Source organism: Colobus angolensis, unplaced genomic scaffold (assembly GCF_000951035.1).
Source record: "Colobus angolensis palliatus isolate OR3802 unplaced genomic scaffold, Cang.pa_1.0 Scaffold19, whole genome shotgun sequence".
NCBI classification, from domain to species: Eukaryota; Metazoa; Chordata; class Mammalia; order Primates; family Cercopithecidae; genus Colobus; species Colobus angolensis.
This window is the reverse complement of record NW_012115043.1, coordinates 9,716,751-9,741,379: the sequence shown is the minus strand read 5'-3', so window position 1 is coordinate 9,741,379 and position 24,629 is coordinate 9,716,751. Positions and strand designations below refer to the sequence as shown.

Sequence of the window (24,629 nt, the reverse complement as noted above, 5' to 3'; positions counted from 1 at the left end):
ACTCAAGGCAAATACCGCAATGGATTCCAAAGTGCAGCTGGGCCCCTAGGTCAACCGCATTCACTGTAATCCCCCGGTATTGGAGGTCTGTGCCACAGATCTCCAGTGTGATAAAGGGGCTCAGTACCCCTGAGAAAAAGCTTATCTGACTAGTATCTGGTAAAGTCCTCCATAACTATTAATATAACTTCTCACTATTATTGGATTGGAAAAGGAAAAGGGAAAGACAAAAAAATGAAGCAAATGTTACTTGAATAACACAAACCCACAAAGTTTTCACACCTGTAAACATTGTGCCAAATGTTTTATTTCTCTCATATGCAAGTAATTGACTCTCAAAGCATTTTAAAAAAAAACACATTATTATACTTTACCAATGAATTATTTCTGTCCCTGGAGATTAAATCAAATAAAAATGTTACAAATAGTATCAGTATGATATAATTTCTTAAATACATAGGACATTGTCAACAGCTGTGATTCATATGAAAAATATAATCAGATATCTCAAATTCCTAATTCTGTTTTAAAAACACAAAATACTAGAACACCTGCTATGAAATTGCTGATAATGATCCCTTTAATAAACTGCAATTAACCACTAATATAGAAATTCAATTTAAGCAAGAAGTTTTATATATTATACTTTACAGAAAAAAATAATTTTGAAAAAGTAATGACAAACAGAGATCAAACATTTAGGGCATTAGTTATTACCTTCTCTTTTTAGAATATACATTAAGTAACACCAGTAAAATTTAAAGTTTTATGACCAGGCCTTAAAAAACATGAATGATGATGACAGAACCACTACCATACATAAACAAAAATAGAGCAAACCAAGTGCGTCCACATCTTCATGAATTCAGTGATTTGAAACAAATGTTGTCATGCTAAACATTATTAGCAAGTCTAAAGGTTCAACCAAAAACCTTAAACATTTTTGAGTGTTTTTTAAAGTTTTAATAGTTTATCTCTGATCAAGGATGGAGAAAGGACAAAAAAAATACTATACTGAATTGATTCTCACAGAGCCTGCTCCCTCAAGGAATGCAGTGTCATTATATAGGCCTTATTTATATATAAAACAACCAAAGAATTTTCATTCTTCTTAATAAGTATTTAAAGTACATTCTAGGTGTGCATTAGGAGTAAGTGTTAATTTGTGATGCCCTTAAGTCTTTCAACCTGTAAGAAACAATTTCTGGGAATATAAAAATATTGAATTTTACATATTTCAGAGTCTTGAGAAACTTAAGGTGCAACAGTTTCATGTATCAGCAAATAATTGTGTCATATAAGCTCATCTTGAAAGAGCATGTAAATAGCTTCCAAATTTTTATAAATGCTACATTACGGAGGGCAGAGTGTAGATATTTTAAGGTTTGATTGTCCACATTTTTTTATTAGAGTGCAAGGAGGAAAAGTAAGCACCAAAGTAAAATATGCTTTATTCGAGGGAAAAACAGTGTTTTCATGAAAAGAAAGTAGAAAACATGTCATTTCTCCCTTTAGTGGCTTTCCTTCATTCAATTACCTGGCTTACAAAAAAATGTTAACTCAGTTCAATTATTGAACAAATCACCCTTAAACAAAATGTCAGGGTCCAACATTTGTCCATGGCTTAAAGCCTTTTCGCCAGCTGTGGTGGCTCATGCCTGTAATCCCAGCACTTTGGGAGGCCGAGGCAGGTGGATCACAAGGTCAGGAGTTCGACACCAGACTGACCAACATGATGAAACCCATCTCTACTAAAAATACAAAAAAAATTACCCGGGTGTAGTGGCATGCACCTGTGATCCTAGCTACTCAGGAGGCTGAGGCAGGAGAACTGCTTGAACACAGGAGGCAGAGACTGCAGTGAGCCAAGATCGCACCACTGCACTCCAGCCTGAGTGACAGAGCAAGACTCGGTCTCAAAAAAAAACAAAAAAAAAAACAAAATAAAAAAACCTTTCAAAGAACACTAGTCATCCTAAGCTCCTTTCTTATTCTTCAGTAAGGCTTTAATTAAATATAAGCCTACTGACCTTTGCTTCACAATTTTAATATTAATGAAAATTTCATTCTGAGTTCGAAGTGATGTTTCTTCAAGGGTCTGACCCATTTGGGTGGCGGCATAGAATTGGACTGCTAACATATACATGGTGACAAAATTAGAGTAAAAACCAAAAGGTGAAAAAACTAGAAAACCCAGTACTAGTTATTCTAGAAAAATAAAACTAAAGGATTGCTTGAAAAATTGTCTTTAGCAAGATAAAGCAGAGTGATTTATAGACAAGACCAGTGATTGTTTTTTCCCCCTGTTGTAGCGCCTGGGATCTGTGATTAAGATGGCACTTGGGATCTGAGAAGTCTCACTGATGACTGCTTCATCAATTTTTGCTGCTGTCTCATTGATTGTGCATCCTCAATGGCATTACATGCTCTCTGTAAAGTAAAATACTTATTATGATTTGTAAAGACAGGTATAGGCTCATTTAATTGAAGGGAAAGGTATGAAAGCAAGGGTTGAAGCTCTCCAAACAGGACCAATAGCTAAGGACCAAGGATAGAGTCCAGATATGTCAAATAAAAATAAAACCCTTGTACCCGACTGAGTCCACAGTATATTATTTTAAGTTTATATATCCATCCACGGTTATAATTGGGAGAGCTTTGGGAGAAATAATGGCATTCATTATAAGAGGCTTTTAAAACGGTATTTCAGCTAAAAAAAAAAATGGAGGTGTGCTCTTTAAATTGTTTACCTCTGCTGTGGTGGTGTCCTTCAGGTAAACTTTTCGAACACAGCCTTGATTGGCACTGTCTTTTTTGTGGAACAGACCCTGTTCCTGTTTCAAAAGAAACAATGATAGAAAAGAAAGTATTCTGAGGAGGAAAAAAAATCCTAACTTTTAATTGTATACTTAAACGTCAACTCTATTTTAAAACAAGTGGACTAACCAAATACACACATTCAAGTAAGACATGAAATACATCATCTTGGAACAAGGACAGTATTTCCATATGTGAGTTGTTAGAATGTATAAAATTGGATGAGCATACATCTATCTGTATAAAATAATGGCTTTCTGCAGGCTATGATAAATAGACTACAGAAACACCACTTGGTAACTCATCACATCTGAGAAATCAAAAAAACCCTTCCCTCATTTCTTTGGCTGATACATAAAATTTCTGTATAATGTAAAATACATTGAGTCAATTCTCACCATTGATGTGAAAGAAAAAGTGATAACTGAGGAAACTGTAAAATATATGCACAGTGACATAGTCTTTCCTAGTTTGAAAACTGTATTTCATACACCAAGACATTCCTTAAATTTTGGCATTCTACAATGCAGTAATGCTGAAATATAAAATGGCAGGGTAACATGGTATTTCCTTTTATTTATAAATTTCCATGAAAAGATACGTAAACATAAATTAAAGGGTACTAGTACTCACATCTATAGCTATTAAATTTCACAGTAAATGTTCTTCTGGCTACTAAATTTCACAGTAAACGTTTTGCAGATAGTTTCACTAATAGAAATAACATTATTGTTTAGGGAAAACAAATACACTAAAGAAATTACCATATTTAGAACAATTTATAGTTTTGTAAAGCCATGAAAATAAATTTATAATATATATAATGTAACAAACATATTTCAAAGAAAGTTAAGTACTTGAGTCTAAGAACTACACAAAAGATAGAGTATCACTTTTACAAATTACTATGTAATTAAAATAAAAGTGCTTCCTTACAAAATGATGGGAGAAAAGACATAAAAGTATTATTACACACTTCAACTGTATTAGCATTCCATAAATGCCAAATATTACAAAACATGGGAATTTTGGATACATTTATTTTTATCAAATCACTTAATAATCTTCTTTTTTTTTTTTTTTGAGACGGAGTCTCGCTCTGTCGCCCAGGCTGGAGTGCAGTGGCCGGATCTCAGCTCACTGCAAGCTCCGCCTGCCGGGTTCACGCCATTATCCTGCCTCAGCCTCCCAAGTGGCTGGGATTACAGGCGCCCGCCACCTCGCCCGGCTAGTTTTTTTGTATTTTTTTTAGTAGAGACGGGGGTTCACCGTGTTCGCCAGGATGGTCTCGATCTCCTGACCTCGTGATCCACCCGTCTCGGCCTCCCAAAGTGCTGGGATTACAGGCTTGAGCCACCGCGCCCGGCCAATAATCTTCTAAAAACCTAAAAAGAGGGAATCTTTCCAGAAATATCTAAGATTATAGCAATATGGGTGTCCATATGAAGTTAAAAAAAAAACTCTATTTACTAATGCTTAATTCTATGAAAAAGAAAATATCAGCATATCAGAATCTTAATTATTTGGGTGGGCAGACTGATATTTCACTCTATGCAATCAAGACTGCCAGAAAATAAAGTACAGTTATACAAAGAAATTGATTACATCTTTCTTTATGTCTCAGCATATAGTAGTAATAACGACACTAATCCTTCAAACATTTTGTGTAGTTAACTGCAAAACAGTCTGAAAGCAATGAATTCTTAGCTCTAAAGGTGTGACATGTTTTCTTACCTTAACTGAAATTTTTAGCACATTTTCACTGACATTAGGAGGAAATACAAAATCTTCAAATGGACATTGCCAGTCTACAGACATAAGGCCCAGGATTTCAACTTCCTTTATACACAACACTCTCCTATTTTGAAAAAGAAAACAATAATGATGAAGACAGTTTATTCTCGCCAATATTTCATCCTGCTGGATGGCAGAGGTAGCACTTACTTAGAAAACAATACAAATTGGCACTAAAAAAAAAACCTGCTTCATTGTTTTTAAGTCTAGATAACTGTCAAATAAAGAGCAAACACGACACCTACCAAGTAACAAAGTAGACTTTCAAAAATTCCCCTTCTGTCAATCTTGCAGAATTCAGAAAAGTGAAACTTTTTTTTTCTTTTTTTTTCTTTTTTGGTTAACTGACCAAAAAAGCTGATAGGGAAATCATCTTTGGAACACATAAGAAACAGGCTGTGTTCTCATCTGGGGAGCAATAAAGGCAGAAGCTCCTGAAAATGTTTTACTTGGAAAATTATTAATTGCTCTTTACTGTCTGCCATTTATGCCTTCCAGTCAAGAATGAACGTGAAGGAAATGTCATAAACCTTAAATGTCAGCAAAGATTCACTTGAGGCCTACTAATAAAGATCAGATTTGAACACTTTAATGCTAATATACTTTATCACAGAGTATCTTATTTTATTCAATGGCAATTAAAAAAAATAACAGAACCCTTAAAGGGCATCCACATTGATTTCTCAGTGTGTGATTCATTTTGATTACTCATACAACTATACCTAAAATTAAGCTTCTATTACAGAAAGCAAAATTACAAAAGAAGAGAAGGACTATTAATTCAACACATATTTAGGGTGCCAGAGAAACAAGGAAGATAATTCTGTTGAGAGGTGCTCACTGGCTAGAGGAGAAACAAACATGTAAATAAATGCTACAGCACAATTAGACAAGGGCTGTAACTGAGTGTGCAGATTAGTCTTTTGGAGCAAGAGAGAGAGAGGAACAGATCGTATCGGTAAAGTAGGCGACATAGGAGTTGAGTCTTGAAAGGAAGGAGTTCTCTACGTGGGTAAGGGAAATGACAGTCCAGACAAAAGGAGGAAACACACTGACACATAAAGGAGTATAAAAAACGAAAGACTTATTTGAGGAATGTGGAGGTCTGCAGCTGGAATACCAGATAGATACCAAGGTGAAGTGGTGAGAAAATGAGCTTAGCACCAGACCTTGAAGGGCTATTTTTGTTCCTTTTAAAACATTTTTCACTTTTAATGAAACAGGAAATGACATGATAATGTTGTTTCACTTTTAATGAAGAGGAAATGACATGATAATGTTTATTATTTTAGATTCATGGTTCTGGTGGTAAACAGAAGGGAGGTGGCAAACAGAGTGGCAATAGACAATCAAGGTAAGGCAATAGACAATCAAGGTAAGAAGTTAACGGCAATAGTTCAATCAGGAGACAATGAAAGCCTCAAGTGTAGCAGTGGCTCTGACAAGGGAGAAGAAAGGGCTAGATACGAGATGTTTAGAAGGTAAACATGAATGAACATGGTGACCAATGGAGGGTGGAGAACTAAAATAGATCCCTGGCATTATATTTCTCAGCAGAGGTGCTATGAAATTGTGGACTTGTATGGCATAGTCTTGTACACTGGACAAAGTTGAACATCCCTAGCCCCAGCCTAGTAAGTGGCAGTAGTGTCCTGCAATCACTGTGGCAATCTCCAACACCACCATACATTTTGAAACAGTCTTCACCACCCACACTCCTGGCCCCAGTTGATAATCCGCTGACAGAGCTAAGGATGGCTGTTACAAATCCTCGTGCCAAACACAATTCACTATTCCAATTATCTTTAAACTCTTCTCTTTACCATCCCAATAATACCACTGTTCTCCTACCACCTAGAATGTCTCCTTCATTTTCTTCCTCTTGCACCATGTTTGCCTGGGTTCAAATCTTGGTCTTCCACTTACACACTCTCTCAGAATGGTCTCTCAGAAAGATCTCAACTCCAGATTTTTATCCAGACTCCAACTATCTATTTATCTATCTATCTATCCTCCCTCCCTCCCTCCCTATCATGTATTCCCTTCTCCTCTACATCCACTCAGTCACCCAGCCTTGTCTCGTAAGTCAAATCCTCATTCTTTAGGCCCTCCCCACTTCCTACTATGATAGCTGCCACGGTCTTTATGGTGGACAGAATTCTAAGACAGTCCCCAAGATTCCCCAACCCTGGTATATATCTCTGTACAGTCCCCTGGATTTTGAATATAATGGATTTCATTTCCAAGATTAGGTTTTGTTATAAGGCACAGGTGACTTTAAGCCAAAATTGTTTATGTAGGTGGGCCTGACCTAAGTTCATGAACTCTAAATCTGGATAAGAGACCAAGAAGTCAGAGATTCAAAGCATCCTTGCTCGGTTGGAATAAGGGTAGCTTCTAGGAGCTAAGAGCAGCCTGCTGGCTGACAGAGGTCAAGAAACAGGGATCTTAGAATTCTGCCAACAATAGCAAATGAGCTTTGAAGTGGATTCTGTGGTAATTCGTTGTGCAGCAACAGAAAACTTATACAGTCTCTAACTGGTCTCCTTGCCTCCGGACTGATTCTCTTCCAGTATAACATCCAAACCACCAAGGATCTTTTAAAACTACAAGCCTCATCATATTACTTGCTTACAAACCTTCTGTGGGATAGCAAAAAAGAGAGATTACTCATGTGTGTACTATTCTGTGTGAGAAGCTACAAGTGATATCAAACAAAAAAACAACAGATAGCCAGGTGTGATGGCTCATGCCTGTAATCCCAGCACTTTGAGAGACCAAGGCAGGAGGACTGCTTGAGCCTAGAGTTCAAGACCAGCCTGGGCAACATAGTGAGACTCCATCTCTACTAAAAATACAAAAAAATTAGCTGGGGCATGCCTGTGGTACCAAGTATGTGAGAGGCTGAGGTGGGAGAATCACCAGAGCCCAGAGAAGTCAAGAATGCAGTGAACCACGATCGAGCCACTGCACTCCAGACTGGGCAATGAAAATGAGAACCTGTTTCAAAAAAATAAAATAGCAGACTAGACCTTAAGCAAAAACCAGTGATTCTCCATCACATTAATGATACAACCTAAACCCTTAAAATCTTATGAGCTGCTACCTATGACTCATCTCCCAACACTAACATCCTACCATCCAGCCATTCCACACTGATCTTACTGGTCAAAGTGCCATACTGTTGTATGCCTCCGCTTGCCTCTAGTTTACCTATGCAAGAGCTACATACTCAAGACTCAGCTCAATCACTCCCTCATCTATACAAGCCTCCCTGACACTTTTCCCATGATACTGTGGTCCCCATCTTACTGTACCAACAGTTTTCCGTATATCCTCAGAGACTCTGTCTATCGCTTTTCTTAGCACCTATCATACTGTGATGTCACCGATAATTTGTAGCCCCCCACCCATTACAACAGGGAAGGGACAGAGATGTAACTTTATCTCTGTGTCCCTGTATTTGTCATATGTTGATCATTTTTTTTAATCTGCTCAATAATCAATTTCTCAAAAAGATTACTAAAATAAACTACAGCAGAGTTAGGAACAATGAGCGAAGCTATAGTCTAAGAAATGTAGGACATGAGAACTTGTGTTTTGTTTTTAAAAACTCATTAGAAAAAAAAACATTAAGGGACCAAGTTTTGGGTGAATTTCAAAATTAAAAAAAGCTATATACTGAGAAACTCAATTAGTAATCATTAACATGTCAATACCACATTTGACAAAAAGGGCTAATATCATTAATTTGCAAAATGTTCTTTAAATTCAGTAAGAAAAAGACTAACATACCAATGAAAAATGAGCAAAGAATATGAACAAGTAATTCACAAATTAGCAAATATAAATAGATGATGATATATTAAAAGGTTCATGCTCAACAGTAATCAAAGAAATGCTAATTAAAACAAAAAATTATTTTCTACCCATCAAGCTAGCAAAAAGTAAGTTTAAATGATAAAACCTACTCTCAGCAAAACACAGGAGAAAGAACACTTCATATATTGTTGGGTGGTATGTAAAAAACCAATACAACCTTTCTGAAAAATGACTTGGCAATATACAGAAAGGACCTCAAAACTCTTCACAACTTTTAAATTAGCAATCCCACTTTTAAAATTTTATTCTAATAAAATAATAGAAAAAATATTTGGTTACAAATATATAACAATAAGATATTAGGGAAAAAATGTCCAATAACAAAAGAGTATTTGAATAAATTATAGTATATTCACAAATACAAAATTATGCAGTCATTAAAAATCATATTGTCAAAGAATATTTAATGCTTTGGAAAGATGATCACAGTACACTGAAAATGAAACACTAACAAGACTAAAATGTAATAATGCATTTTTTTGTACATAGTTTTCATAAAATGTGCCAGCTAATGTGGTTATCTCTGGGTGCTGAGATTGCTTGTAAAGGATATTTTTAGGGGTTATCATATAATCTGTTATTCAAACCAGGATGCTTTTAAGAATGAAAGGAATAGCTATTGATAATTTCATAGGGACAAAACGTGCAAGCAAACCTACTGTGTCCTAGGCAAACCAGAATGTATGTATGGTTAGTTATTTTCATTTTCTTTTTTTTCTTTTTTTTTTTTTTTTGAACAGAGTCTTGCTCTGGTGCCCAGGCTGGAGTGCAGTGGTGCAACCTCGGTTCACTACAACCTTTGCATCCCAGGTTCAAGTGATTCTCCAGCGTCAGCCTCCCAGACAGCTGGGATTACAGGCATGCGCCACCAAGTCCAGCTAATTTTTTGCATTTTCCGTACAGATGAGGTTTCACCAGGTTGACCAGGCTGGTCTCAAACTCCAGACCTCAAGTGATCTGCCCGCCTCAGCCTCTCAAAGTGCTGGTATTACAGGCTTGAGCCACCACACCCAGCCTATTTTCATCTCCTTATTGTCAATACTGGGGTGACCAAACTGTGTTCTTCAAGCCAAATCCAGCCCAAGACCTGTTTTAATATATAAAATTGTACTGGAACACAGCTATGGCATTCTTGTACGTACTGTTCATAGCTGTTTTCTTACTATAAGGGCAAAAATAAAAGTTTGAGAAAGACAGTATGGCCCTTAAAACCTAAATTTTACTATCTGTCCCTTTAAAGAAAGTTTGTTGACTCCTGATCTATGTTATCTACAATGAACAGCCATAACTTTAGCAATAAAAATTATTTTGGATGTGGTGGTGGATGTATATCTATAGTCCAGGCTACTCAGCAGGCTGAGGCTGAAGGATCACCTGAGTCCAGGAGTTTGAGTCCAGCCTGGCCATATCTTTAAAAAAGAAAATGTTATTTTTAAGAATACTAAATTTGGAAGAAATGCTACTATTTTAATGTCATCATTAAAGGTCTAACTGATTACCATAATGATAACTACCTCAATCAAATAAATTCTTGTTAGAAAGAGTCTACCAAGGCCAGGTGCTGTGGCTCATGCCTGTAATCCTGGCACTTTGGGAGGCCAAGGTGGGCGGATCACTTGAGGCCAGGAGTTCAAGACTAGCCTGGCCAACATAACAAAACCCTGTCTCTAATAAAAATACAAAAATTAGCCGGGCATAGTGGTGTGTGCCTGTAATCCCAGCTACTGGGGAGGCTGAGGCACAAGAATCACTTGAACCCAGGAGGTGGAGGTTGCAGTGAGCTGAGATCGCACCACTGGACTCCAGCCTGGGTGACAGAGTGAGACCCTGTCAAAAAAAAAAAAAAAAAAAAGGTGGGGGGAAGAAAGAAAAGGAAAAAGAAAACACAAGGAGAGGAGAGGAGCGGAGAAGAAAGAAAAGAAGAGAAAAGAGAAAAGAAAAGAAAAGAGTACTAAGTAAGGTTAGCAAGGAAACCAACTCATAGTATTTAGTGGTCACGTATATTTTACTAATTACCTTCTCAACAACTCCATCAGTAACTAGATTTTAAATGATGATGATTTTTCAATGTACTTGAAGAAAAATCAAATATATAATGTATACAGTAATACACCCATAGAATGGCTTAAATCAAGTAAGTACTAAAGTAATACATATTACCAAAAAACCCCCAAATTGATTCTCATTGCCTAGTACTGAATTATATAAAAGCGATATAATTTTAAAATGAATTAACACATTGCAACAGCTAAGTACAATATCTAAGACAAATAAACATTGTTTTTGGCTTAATCTATTGAAGATGACATAAAATTATGGACATAAAAAATAAGTGATTACTTGTCAAAGTCATAAAATCTGCTTTTTAGATTGTTTTGTGAATATTTTTACCTCTTAACTAATGAGCAAATCACATGACTGGAGAATCTTCTCTTACATGAGGATTCTTACATGACTGGTTAACCTCTTATCCTGTCATTCAGCTTTCCTTTTTTCCCAATCAAATAAATTTAAATGCAGTCATGAGGAATCTAATGCACATTTTGCCTACTGTAAGAACTTTGCCTTACTCTTATAAAGCTCATCACTAAGAAAGTTCTGAAAATTATTAAACTATAATTGTCATTTTGGGATAAGTTTATTATCTAGGATAAATCCCAGGAAAATAAGCTTCGTAGTTTAGTTTAAGTTCTTTTAATTAGAAAAATTATCTACCACAACCAAATGCTTAGGAAAAGCTGAGATAAACATACAGAAGTAATGCCATCCTTTAAAAGTGGTATGCTAATCACTCAAAATAAAACTTAGTAAGAAAAGTGATTCATGAATTAATCCTCCATAACTGGACTTGTAATTCAAGAATAAGGGTATCACTATTACAGGTATAAAGCCTATTCTAGATTCTCTCAGTAGTTGTGTAACTTGGGTAAGTCCCTAAGCCACACTGAGTCTCAGTTTCAGCATCTTTAAGATGAGGAGGTTGGAACAGAAAATCTCAAAGGACATATTTAGATCTGTATTGTTGCGATTCTATGAAAATGAACATTTTGCCATTCACTTTGGAGAATTTCAAGTACAATTCTCCAAATCTTCTGCCATTTTAGCCTTCAAAATTCTTGTGACCTATGCAACTAAGTAGTATTTGGAAAAATGTCTCTTCAAGTCAGTACCTATTTGTAACCATAAGGATTGTCTTCTTGCTTCCAGGAATAGCACAGTGGTATCGGTAAGTCTCTCCTTCCAACTTTTTGATATGATTCTGAAAAGGAAACCAGGCTCTAGATTTGGGAAGTATATGCATTTCAGTAGTATTTACAATACTGTATATTATCTAATTATAATAATAGTGTTAGGAAAACATTTATTAAAAATAAAAGCACAATTCTACATATTGGTACATGAAGCTAGAAAAATATTCACAGCATGTTTGTAAGTTAACCTCCACTGCAGCCTTAAAAGAAAAACATGTATTAAATGCTTACCAAGTGGTCTTCTGGCAAAATATATTTTGTTCTGCAGTAACTTAGAAATATTAAAATATCTACCAGGAATTATCACACATTTTAATTAAGAAACATATGCTAATATAAAATGACTACATTAACATTAGTCAAACAGGGGCTTTGAAATAGGGGTCATTGGTAGGACGTTGGGGTGGGTCTCTGAACTACCTAACATAAAATAGAAAATTTTGAAAATGCGGCTCTAAAACTTTTTTCAGAGCACAGTTCATATTTTTTGTCAGTTCTTTTTTTTTTTTTTTATCATGGGGGGGGTCTGTGATCTCTCTCAAAGATTAAGAACCACTGGTTTACACACAGTTATTAATAGATATTATACACATAATAAAATTCCAAGATAATTAATGTTTAATGATTCGAACATTTGATCTCATAGGTTAAACATGCATGGAGAAGTATATTTATCTATCAAATTATATTTCTTATAGAAAAAAATATGACAATATTAATATGAACAATTTCTAAGATTTCAAAATAGCTGGCACAATTTATTTCTAAAAACAAATATGAGCATAAAGTAATTCAAGTATAAGTAGTAGCACATTAAAACACATTTATTTTCCTTTTCAGCTATCTCAACAGTATTGTGACTTGAATTAGTCAAATATTAAAAAGTTTTTTTAATAATGAATGCTAATGAAATACTATTACTGACATTATATATAATGCATGGTTGAAAATAGATAATATATATGAAAATACAGAACATAAATATACTGAATAAATAAGACCTTAACATTTTATGACCAAGAATATAATGCCAATATTATTAAAAGGATAATATAATCAATATAAACACAGAGAAATCACACTTGATATTATTTCAATGCTTAAATATACATTTTTTAAAGTTGCTTGGTACCTAGTCATTCCTTGACAATTGCAAAAAGCCATGAATAAGGAAGAGGAATCCACAAAGAACTGGGATCTCATCTTCAGAATGAGTCTCAGAGAGGACTGCAGATTTCACAGCAATACTTACTTGTTTCACAATTCACTTGTGCGAATTAGCTAAAATCTTTTAACATTTATGCCTTAATTTTTTCAAAGAGAAAATGGGAAATGAATTTAATAATGTAATGCATTTATCATCAGCTTGAAATTTAAATATGTTAAAATATTTAGATGTGAAATGCAAGTACAAGAAATACTACCCATTTTCTATCTTGTATGCATTTTCGTTACTTATTAGGCTACTGTGCTTCAAGCCATTGAGAGCTTTTAAAATATAATTTATCACCACAATACACTTTAGAAAACTTGTTCTCAGCACTACTAAAAACCCACTACACTCTGAGATTCAGATTAAGGCATTCAGTCACTCATGGCAGCAGGAGACCAAATTAGTTGATAAAATATTCACGTCCCCTTCCCAAAAATGCAACTTGAGGAATTTAACAATACTTTGCAAAAGCCCTTTACCCAGTAGTTCAATTTTTTCAAGTAAATTCTATGGAAATATGAAAAAGCAAACAAGATATAAAAAACCAAAATGTATAGTGATGTTTATTACAGCATTATTACTGTTAGTAAAATAATAAACAAATTTAATGTCATGTATTAAGAGGAGTTAATAATGTTATCTCAATAGATGGTAATACAAGAATTAAAAATGTTAATGAAGCATTTCTAAGACCATGGAAAAACACAACTAAAACTAAAAAGCAAGAAAATGTGGTTTTAAATGTTGTATGATCATAAGTATGTGAACCAAAATGAGTATTAAATGACTATACATACATACATATAATGTATCTATATATGTGTATATATGTATGGTGTGTGTATATATGTACGTGTATGTGTGTATATATGTGTATATATGTATGGTATGTATATATGTGTGTAAATATGTATGTGTGTATATGTGTATGTATACATGTATGTGTATGTGTACATGTATGTGTATATGCGTGTATATATGTATATGTATGTGTGTATATATGTGTATGTGTGTGTATATATGTGTGTATATGTATATATATGTGTGTGTGTATATATGTATGTGTGTATATATGGGTGTGTGTATAAATATATATGAAGATTAGAGGATAAGTAGAATAGTACATCTCATGAAAACATGTGATTTAGTAACTCTCAAAGCTACGTATTGAAGAATACAGAGTACTACTTAGGAGAAAAAGGATCAAAAGATCTCCAAATAAATTATTTAGAATTTGGCCATATTACGAAGGGCTAAAATGATATAATTTTATACTCTAATGCTCTTTAATATTTCCATGTTTTGTTATACTTGGTCCCTTAAGGACAGAGGGCTTCTTTTGTATCCAGTACAGTCTAAATAATCAATAAATATTTTTACCCAACTGACTGATCACAGCAAGGTGGGCAAAGAATGAAATAGCCTAAATATCTCAATTATCCATGCCTACACTTGACATCCACGGCAAAAACTACCACGTCCTCTCATTAGTGTATAATTATGCTATTTCTTCCAGTAATTATAATAATGCATTAAAGTTTTAAAAGTTGTCTGATATCTTAATTAAAACTAAGAAATCAGACAAGATTATATGTTTAGACAAAATGATTAAAAGTTTCTTGAAGCTTTGTGCTTTTTGACAGAGTTATAAAAAGATATCACAAGGAAAAAATTAATAAAGAGCTAAACAAAACAATTAAGAAAAAATCTTAAGTTACAGGAGTTCTCAAAAGTAAGTCTCATTAAAATAGCAATACAACCAGTAAAATTAAAAATTGTTACTTTTAGAATCTCAGGAAGGGTAACTATTGGAGATGATTTTAAGTCAGCACCTTGAATTAGTTATTTGTGCTTGACTCTCCTAGAAAACTGCATGTGGTGACATTTTTGCCATCACTAAATTAGGCAAAAGAAAGGTTTGTCAGCTACTTTTAACATTTACATGTTTTGTTATACTTGGTCCCTTAAGGACAGAAGTTATTTCCTTTGTATATCTAGCACAGGCTGGTTTTTGGATGTCAGTCTTTCTTCTTTAAAGTGCTTATTTTAAACATAAAACATTCAATTTATTATTTTGATAACTGCAATCCTTAAAATACATAATCCAACTGAACAATTATATGTTAATAGTTCCATTCTCTTCAAATACACAAAACACTAAATCTAAGTTTATACTTTGGCTTCGTTTCTGAGGTGAAACATGAAAATTGCTAGATAAGACACTGTTAAATTAAACATTTCCATCATTTGTTACAAAACAAGAAATTGAAACATAACTTATGTTGAGAACTAAGAGGGTACTAATTTCAAAAATAATGATTTATAATTATTTTTTCTCTCATTAAGATAATAAAACCTCTTTAAGGATTTAAAAGCAAAAAGTTGGTTTTTGAAAATAAAGAAATCTATGTATTCAAGTGCCACACAGCAATCTGCATAATTACATATTCAACTTCTATCTACATTAATTAAAACTAATAATTATGAAATAAGTATAACCAACAAGGAGATTCAATATTTGAAAAGCAGAAATGCTAAAGGCTGAAAATGTATATAACATAATTAGAAAATGACTATCATTTATTTAGCAACAGTACCAAGGGGTTAAACAGGAAAAAGAGGGATGAGGAAACATCCTCAAAATTCACGTGCCAACTATTATTTGAGGTCTAAGGGCAGGCCCAGAGCAACTGACAATTCAATTATTAAAGCAGATGCTCCAGTTCATAGCCCTGTAACTTAAGTAAATTTAGAGTCATTTGTGAAACAGAAAGCTACGTAATTCCATCATCACGACTCACATAGACATATTCACTAAATTAGACATAATAATTGTCCTGTTTTTCAATTTTACCTGAAATGCACACGAACACCATAAGATAAAATTTTTGAAATGATAATAACAATATCTGTTTCTGAGCTCAATATAGTCTTTCATCTATTAAACGGAGAAGAGAGTTGATTCTCTGCATCCTTTAATATTTTATACTAATCTCTTATTTCAGTACAGTATTACCAGGGATACCACAAGTTTTTATTTGTAGTCAAGCCACTACTGTGAAAAGTTCAGATGGAGGTGAGAGTTTTAAAGAAAATTTCATTAAAATTGACAATGGAATTCAGACACAGTCAATTAATACCACAGTTTGTTTTGATTTTTAAGGATGAAATCAAGTAGTAGTTTAGGAAACATTTATTCCTGTATTTCCAGTTCTTGCTGTGCAGGCAGAAAAACAAAGAAAATAAAGTTAGAAGCATGCAGAAGGATAGATAAATGTAATCATATACAATAAAAACCAAAGGAAGAACAATTAAGAGGCATTTTATTTTAAAGTCAAGGTAGAAAAATATTAATAAACTTCTTTTGGGGGAAAGCCTGTCATGGGAGAATAGCAATTTATATATGTATATATTATCGAAATATAATCAAGTTAAAACTAAAATAAAAGTCAAAAAGCTCTTAAATTTTCTTCAAGGTTTAACAAGATCTTAATTATATATAATCTTTTATTCTCTCATCTAGTTCTATTTACTGGAATAAATCTAGATTTACAAAGCAGTGCAAATAAATTAATTTGGTTGGGAGAAATGGAAGCAATGAAGCTCCAATAATTAGCTACAAAGCAGGAAACCAAAATTAACAATGTTAACTAAATGAGCTATCGCAGAAATAGTGACATAGCCTATGACTTAACATTATCTTTTCTGCACACGACAAAAGCTTTGCTCCTATGTAGAAAAAAAAATCATCTGTATTTTCCATTTAACACATGCTAAAATGAAAAACAAATAATCAAATTCTACTCTACAAACTATGTATAATACTTAAAGAAGTTCGTGAATCAGGAACTTTAAGAACCACCCATGAAATCCTGGGCCTAGAAATCATTAAAATTTCATTTCACTCGCGACCATGAAGAACAGAACTTACCTCAAGTAAGTCCGAGCCCTCAGATTCCTGTCTGTCATACGGACGAATGATGCCATCTTCGTGGATCAGGCGAGGGGGACGGAGACTAGATACTTCCTCAGTTGATTCTGCTGCCCTGAATAAGGCATCAGAGTAAGTGTAAGAAATTATGTGAGAGTCTTTCAAAATAATGTGTGTGTTGATTAAATATATAAATATTTCACAAAAAACAATCAGTAATTTTAAATAACTTTCCCCAAATAACGCAAAAGTATTAAAACCAAGTCTGTCTGACTCCAAGTCCCCCAACCTTTTCTAAAACAAAAAGAAATATCAAAATAATAAAAGCAGGGCTTAGCTCATCTACTCTTTGTATCCTTGGTGTCTAGCACAGTGCTTGGCACATGGTAGGTAATAAACATTTGTTGAATAAAGGGGAAATTCAGCCACAAAATATGTCTTTTCTTTTTTTTTTGAGACAAAGTCTCCCTCTGTCGCCCAGGCTGGAGTGCAGTGGCACGATCTCAGCTCAGCTCACTGCAACCTCTGCCTCCTGGGTTCAAGTGATTCTCATGCCTCAGCCTCCCGAGCAGCTAGGATTACAGGCGCCCACCACCACGCCCGGCTAATTTTTGTATTTTTAGTAGAGACGGGGTTTCACCATAGTCACAAAAAATGTCTTTTCTTACTCCTTTCTGGTGGCACTCTATGTTTAAAGCTACCACAGCTTTCAATTAGACTTTAAGATCCTTAGAAGCACTCAAATAATCTAATCTATTTATGTATTCCTTGTAATAATTAGCACACAGACACATACCTTGCACACAGTATGTACTCAATTACCTCTGAATGCCTTGGAAAGTACTACTGGCCATATCTATGATTCCACCAGTTGGACGAGCCACAGCACCCACAAGCCCTTTTCCAATTCCTTTAAAGAATCCAGCAGCGCCTTCCTTTTTGGCACCTTCAGAAAAACAATGACAATGAATGGATAAAGGTATTTTTAAATGAGCAAGTTTGAACTCAACCAAAACCTGGGTCAGATACTGAACTGTTTTACTCAGGAAGTTACAAAAATTTGGCTTTCTAAAGAAGTTAAATGTAATCCTAATGTGATAAAATAGTGGTTCTCAAAGTGTGTTAGAAATGCACATTCTTGGGCCCCACCCCAGACCTAGTGAATCAGAAACTCTGGGGGCGGGGCCAGCATTTATATTTTAATAAGCACTCCAGGTGATCCAGACACATGCTCAAGTCTGAGAACTACTGATCTAGGAGTCTCATCAGTACCTGTAACTTGCAGGTGTTAAGAAAGGACCAGAAAACGTTCTCTTTTTTAATGCTGACCATCAGATTTTTCAAGGAGTGTGCTTTTAAAAATATATATAACAACTTTATTGAAATACAGTTCATATACCATAAAATTTACCACTTAAAATGTACAAATCAAATTTTAGGATAAATTAGCTTTTAGTATGTTCACACTTGCACCACTATCACAATCCATTTTTTAAAATGTTTATCATTTTAAAAAGAAACCCCCTTTCCCATTAGCAATCATTCCCTATTTCCCCCAACTTCTCCCCACCAAATCCTACCCAGTGAACCTCCATTCCTCCCTGCCCCTCCCCACCTCCAGACTAGGTAACCACCTAGAGATTCTTTCTATCCCTATGGATTTACCTATTCTGGACATTTCAGACAAATGGATTTATGTAATACGTGGTGTATTGTGACTTTTTTTTCAAGGTTCATCCATTTTGTAACAAGTACCAGTACATGATTCCTTTTTATGACTACTATTCTAATGTATGGAAATATCACCTTTTGTTTATTCATGCATCAGGTGATGGACATTTGGGTTGTTTCCATCTTTTGGTTATTCTGAATAATGGTGCTATGAACATTTGTGCACAGTTTGAACACCTGTTTTCAATTCTTCTGGGTGTAAACCTAGGAGTAGAATTGCTGGGACACATGGTGACTCTGTGTTTAACTTTTTGAAGCACTGACAGACTATTTTCCTCCAAAATGACTGTTATTTTACAGTCCCACTGGTAGTGTATGAGGGTTCCAATTTCTCCGCATCCTCTTAATACTTGATTCTAGCCATTCCAGTAGGTGTGAAATGGTATCTCATTATAGTTTTGACTCGCATTTCCCTATTGACTAATGATGTTTAACGTCCTTTCATGTGTTTATTGGTCGTCTGTATATCTTCTCTGGAGAAATGTCTATTCATATCTTTTGCTCATTTAAAATTGTGTTATTTGTCTTTTTATTATTGATTTTTAATAGTTCTCTATATGTTCTAGATACGTCTTTTATCACGTATATGACTTGCAAAAATTTTCTTCCATTCTGTGGGCTGTCTTTCCCCTTTCTTCATGGTTGTCCTTTGAAGCACAAAAATTTTAAATGTGGATGAAGTTCAATTTATGTATTTGATGAAGTCCAATGTATGCATCTTTTCTAGCAAAGTTTGGCCTAATCCAAAGTCATGAAGATTTACTCCTATATTTTCCTCTGAGTTTAACAGTTTTACTCTTACATTTAGGTATTTAATCCATTGTGAACTCATTTTTTATATATGGTACAGGTAGGGGTCCAATTTTGTTCTTTTGCTCATAGATATGAAGTTGTCCCAGCAAATCTGTTGAAGACGGTTCTTTCCTATTAAATTATCATGACATCCTTGTCGAAGATCAGTTAACCATAAGTAAGAGTCTATTTCTGGATCTTTGATTGTATCCCACTGTTCTATATGTCTATCCTTATGTTAGTACTACACTGTCTTAGTTACTGTAGCTTTACAGTAAGTTTTGAATTTGGGAAGTAGAAGTCCTCCAACCATGTTCTTTTTCAAGACTTTTTTGGCTATTTTGGATCCCCGGAATTGCAATATAAATTTTGGACTTGGTTGTCAATTTCTGCAAGGAAACAAACTGGGATTTCAATAGGGATTGCATTGAATAAGCAATGTGCTTTTTTAATGGGATAAAAACAACAGCAAAAATGAGTAAATTGCTACTGAGGGCCCAAACAAATCTAGTTTATCTCTGGCCCTGCTAAAAATATCATTCAAAGTCTGAAGCATGATCTACTACTTAACCTCTCTACTTTCTGAGGAAAATATGTTCATTGAGCAACTTAAGGCTACGAACATAAAATTCAGTCAGTAATTTTCTCAATCAAGTATCAGCAGCAATAACATCTATTATGTTTACTAAGTGTCAAGTCTTCAGACTTTGTAAAGGAAGGAAATATTTTCAACATACCTTCCACAGGTTTTGTTATTATTCCAGTCACTCCACCAACAACTCCCTGAAAGAGAAATCAATCATATAGTCTAGACTGAATGGAAGGTGTTTAATTTTAAACCAACCACTAGAGGTCTCTACAGACATAATGGAAATAACAACAACAAAAAAAACTGAAGACTTAACTTGATAATATAAACAACATACACATATAAGTTAGCACTATGATTTTTCAAATAATATATCACAGCAAATCTTAAATGATTTATTCCTAGTGGAAATAAAATTTTATAAAAGAAACATGAGAAAAGCAGATAAAAGGATTTTGAATCTGGCTGTGATCCCAATCAGCTATGTAACCACGGGCAGTTGATGAAATCTCTTTAAGTCTCAGTTTCCACATCAGCAAAATGAGTGAGTCGAGCCAAATAATATTTACGATCTAATTATACATTTTAAGGAGATTACATTGTAACTCAGTGGAAGTGCAGAAAACTGAAAATAAAGGGCCCTCCCAAGGATAGCTAATAACCTGGCAAACAAAGTGCCTTAGTGACTGTAACACCCAACATTACAAATTACTATCAAAAACACAGCAGTTTCCTGAAATCATTTCCAAAATTAAAACATGAATATTCTAATACATTCTTAATCATTGTGAAGTAATGGTAGTAAAACTACCTGTATATTCTATAAACACACAGAAAGGGAACTGATGGATACACACTTAAATTGGAAACAGATGAGAGGTGATTAAAGAGTATTCTAGCCTTACTCATAATGTTTTATTTACTTATTAACAGAATAACTTTTAAGTTCTTATAATTATTTACAAGAATATTCATACATCACCTATATAATTCAGCAGTATTCATATATTACCTATATAATTTTAAACATATTAAAAAGTAATGAAAGGCAGTTCCTGGTTTATCAACAATTAACTTTCACACATCCCTTCCACAGAAACAGTCAATCACTGATGACCTGAAGAGCTCCTTCTCCCTCTAGTTTCCATCGGTACCATGTATCTCTGCTTCTCACTTCCTCACCATCTACACCAGTGCTAACTTGTCATCATTACGTTTTACGAAATCTGGCAATTCAGGGGATAGATCTGGTGGTGACAATGGGGAAGGGGAGCAAAAAGGAAACTGGAAAGTCCATAATTTATCATTATTTCTATTCTGACAGGCCTAAACTCATAAGTAGCATTCTAAGTTTCACACAACCAGCTAGAATAAATGTTTTTTTTTTTTAGTTGCAGATTTCTTAGATTCAGCAGAGAACTTACTCGCAGAAAGCCCTTTCCTCCTCTGGCCAGGCTGTCTCCAAAATCTTTGGGCTGTCGACTCAACTCTTCTCTTCTTTTTTGCTGATATTCCTTGTCCATTGTAATTGCTGCCAAACCTTTCCCAACAGAACCAGTGATTCGAGATACAACTCCTGCTGCACCACCTATCAAAGACAAGGGATTAATATCTAGAATATACAAGGAACTCAAACAACAGCAAGAAAACAAATAATCTTAAAAAACAGGCAAACAATCTGAATAGATATTTTTCAAAAGGAGACATACAAATGGCCAAAAAGTATATGAAAAAATGTTCAAGATCAATAATCATCAGGAAAGTGCAAATCAAAACCACAGTGAGATATTATCTCACCCCAGTTAGAATGGCTATTAGAAAAAAGACCAAAAAAAATCACAAACGCTGTCAAAGAAGTGAAGAAAAGGGAATGCTTATACCCTGAGAGTGGGAATATAACTTAATACAGCTACTAATGGAAAACAGTATGGAGGCTCCTCAAAAAATGAAAACTAGAACTACCATATGATCCAGCAATCCAACTACTGGGTATATATCCAAAAGAAAAGAAATCAGTATATCAAGAGATGTCTGCACTCCCATGTTTACTGCAGCACTAGTCACAATAGCTAAGATATACAATCAATATAAGTGTCTATCGATGGATGAACGGATAAAGAAAATGTGACACACACACACACACAATGGACTACTACTCAGGCATTAAAAAAAAGAAAAAAAGAAATCCTTCCATTCACAGCAACTTGGATGAGCCTGGAGGACATTATGTTAAGTGAAATAAGTCTGGCACAGAAAAACAAATACTGCATGTTCTCATTTACATCTGAGAGCTAAAGAAGTTGAACTCATAGAATGAGAGAGTAGAACTGTGGTTATTAAAGGCCGAGATGGGTAGGGGGAGAAGAGGATAGGGAGAGATTGGTTAATGGATACATTACAACCAGATAGGAGAATAAGTTCTAATGTGCTATAGCACTGTAGGGTGACTATAGTTAACAACAACTTATTGTATGTCTTCAAATAGCTAGAAGAGAGGGTTTGAATGTTCCCAACAGAAAGAAATGGTAACTGTTCGAGGTGATAAATATGCTAATTACCAGATTTGATCACTACCCAGTGTATACATGTATCAAAATATCACTCTATACCCCATAAATATATACAATCATGTGTCAATTAAAAATAAAATAAAAAAATTTTTAAGGCTCAGAGAAGTTACACTGTTTATATAAACAGCATTATCACAATATACAGCATGCAATTGGTTTAAACTAATAGGTGCTTAAAATTCTGCCTCATATAAAAAAATGCAGAAATTAATTTTTCCCATCTAACAAGAAAAGGAATAAAATTATTTAAAGTACATTTATTCAACACTACAAAGACGTATTAAAAAACCAGCAGTCCACTGTTAACTTATTTTCCATTTAAAAACAAGGAAACATGTCTTTTAAAAGGGATTATTAAGAAAGTGATCCCTCCTTTATTAAATAAAAGCATTTGTTTTTCATAACAACATATTTCATAACAATATAATAAAAAATATACACATATACACAAATATGTGATACATACCTACTGTGTGTCCAAAGAGGCTTCTCACTCCAATCACTAACCCCTCTGCAAATTCTTCAGGGCCTTGAACAGCACCCTGGCAAAAAAAAAAAAATCAAAAAAATCTTATTATTTAAAATTTAAATAAGTTTAAGACTTTTAATTTAATAGTTCAGGGTTTGCCTGAAGAATCCAAATCTGTAAAAATCTATAAACACTGTGATGAATCAATTTTCACCTCTACCCCAATACCCCAAATATGGATAGAATATCTATTGTGTTTGAAGATACTTTCAACCTACATGATCTTAGCAAATTCTTTAAGTCAAAAATTGGATAGGTATAAATCACTGGCTTCAATTGCAATTTGAAGTTGGCCTCCCAGAACTAAGTTTCATCAGATTGCTAAAACAAGCTGCAACGATAACAAGAGTAGGAGAGTCCACAGATTTTTTTTTACTGTCTTATTCTCCCATTTATTTTCTCTGCTTTATTCTTCTAAAACCCTCATACACTGGGCTGGCTGCTAGACCCTTTAAATGGAGGGGAATAGGTTAGATGAAAGCTTGAATATGAAACAAACTTTGCTTTCAGTTCCCTATTAGTCCCTTCCGCAATGGTGGAACAGTCTTGAAAGTCTTAATCTACCCAGCACTCTAAATATTCTTACAACTACATTAAATCCTGGCAAATGTGGGCAGTGCTCATTAAATTCTAAACAATCATCCAGTGCTATCTCATGTACCTTTAAATAAAAATATTAAATTGATATACTTTTGTGATTTGAACATTATTCAATTCCCAGATACAATTACAATGCAAATTACTATCTGTTATTAAAAAAGAGAACATCCATTTTTCTACACCTATCCTTAAAATAAGTAAGAGGTCAATACCTGGAAGGGTTCATAGAATAAAGCTTCAACTCCTTCAGACAGACCTCTAATTAATCCAAATGGGTTTCCAAGTACATCTAACCCCAATACAAGGACATACATCTGTTTCAAGAACTAAAAAAGAAAAAAAAATTAAATTAAGTCCTTCACAACTGTTTTAAGAAACATCATAATAAAATAGAAAAAAAAGAGATTTACTGATAAAATTAAGTTTGTGTTAAAAGAAAACTGTAGGGAATAATCACCACAACATCCACTAATTGATCTTTTACTCTGTTCCAGGCACTATGCCAATACTTTACAAACAGCTTTTAAATTAAACAGAACTGGTTTGACACACAGGCTGCCACACAGCAGTTACGTGACCTTCTACAAGTTATTTAGTATCTAACAGCCTGTCTTCTAATCTATAAAATGGAAGGTTAGGCTGGGTGTGGTGGCTCATGCCTGTAATCCCAACACTTTGGAAGACTGAGATGAGAGGATCACCTGAGGCCAGGAGTTAATGACCAGCCTGGGCAACACAGTGACACCCTGTCTCTATAAAAACTTAAAATTTTTTAAAAAGGGAAGTTACACTGTCCTTGCATGGGTGAGTATGCATATTAAATGAATATATAATTCAGTAATTGTTAGTTATTACTTTACCATCATTATTATTAATAAATTAGATGGAAAATAATTAACCAAAACAAAAAATAAGGGAAAACATATCCTC

The 24,629-nt window shown here is 34.3% G+C and overlaps 1 protein-coding gene across 2 annotated transcripts in view; it reads right to left on the bottom strand.

Annotated features, from left to right (window-relative positions):
• Positions 1–273: 273 nt before the first annotated feature.
• Positions 274–24,629, bottom strand: part of VPS13C (vacuolar protein sorting 13 homolog C (S. cerevisiae)) — a 187,757-nt gene continuing 163,401 nt past the window's right edge. For both annotated transcript variants that reach the window (XM_011940470.1, XM_011940469.1), the window contains 10 exons: positions 23,912–24,025; positions 23,037–23,112; positions 21,425–21,588; positions 20,149–20,194; positions 17,711–17,834; positions 16,889–17,003; positions 11,664–11,752; positions 4,552–4,675; positions 2,751–2,834; positions 274–2,430 (listed from right to left, as the gene is read on the bottom strand). In XM_011940470.1, the coding sequence (XP_011795860.1) occupies positions 2,329–2,430; positions 2,751–2,834; positions 4,552–4,675; positions 11,664–11,752; positions 16,889–17,003; positions 17,711–17,834; positions 20,149–20,194; positions 21,425–21,588; positions 23,037–23,112; positions 23,912–24,025 (1,038 nt within the window). In that variant the 3' untranslated portion in view covers positions 274–2,328. The remainder of the gene's footprint in view (positions 2,431–2,750; positions 2,835–4,551; positions 4,676–11,663; positions 11,753–16,888; positions 17,004–17,710; positions 17,835–20,148; positions 20,195–21,424; positions 21,589–23,036; positions 23,113–23,911; positions 24,026–24,629) is intronic.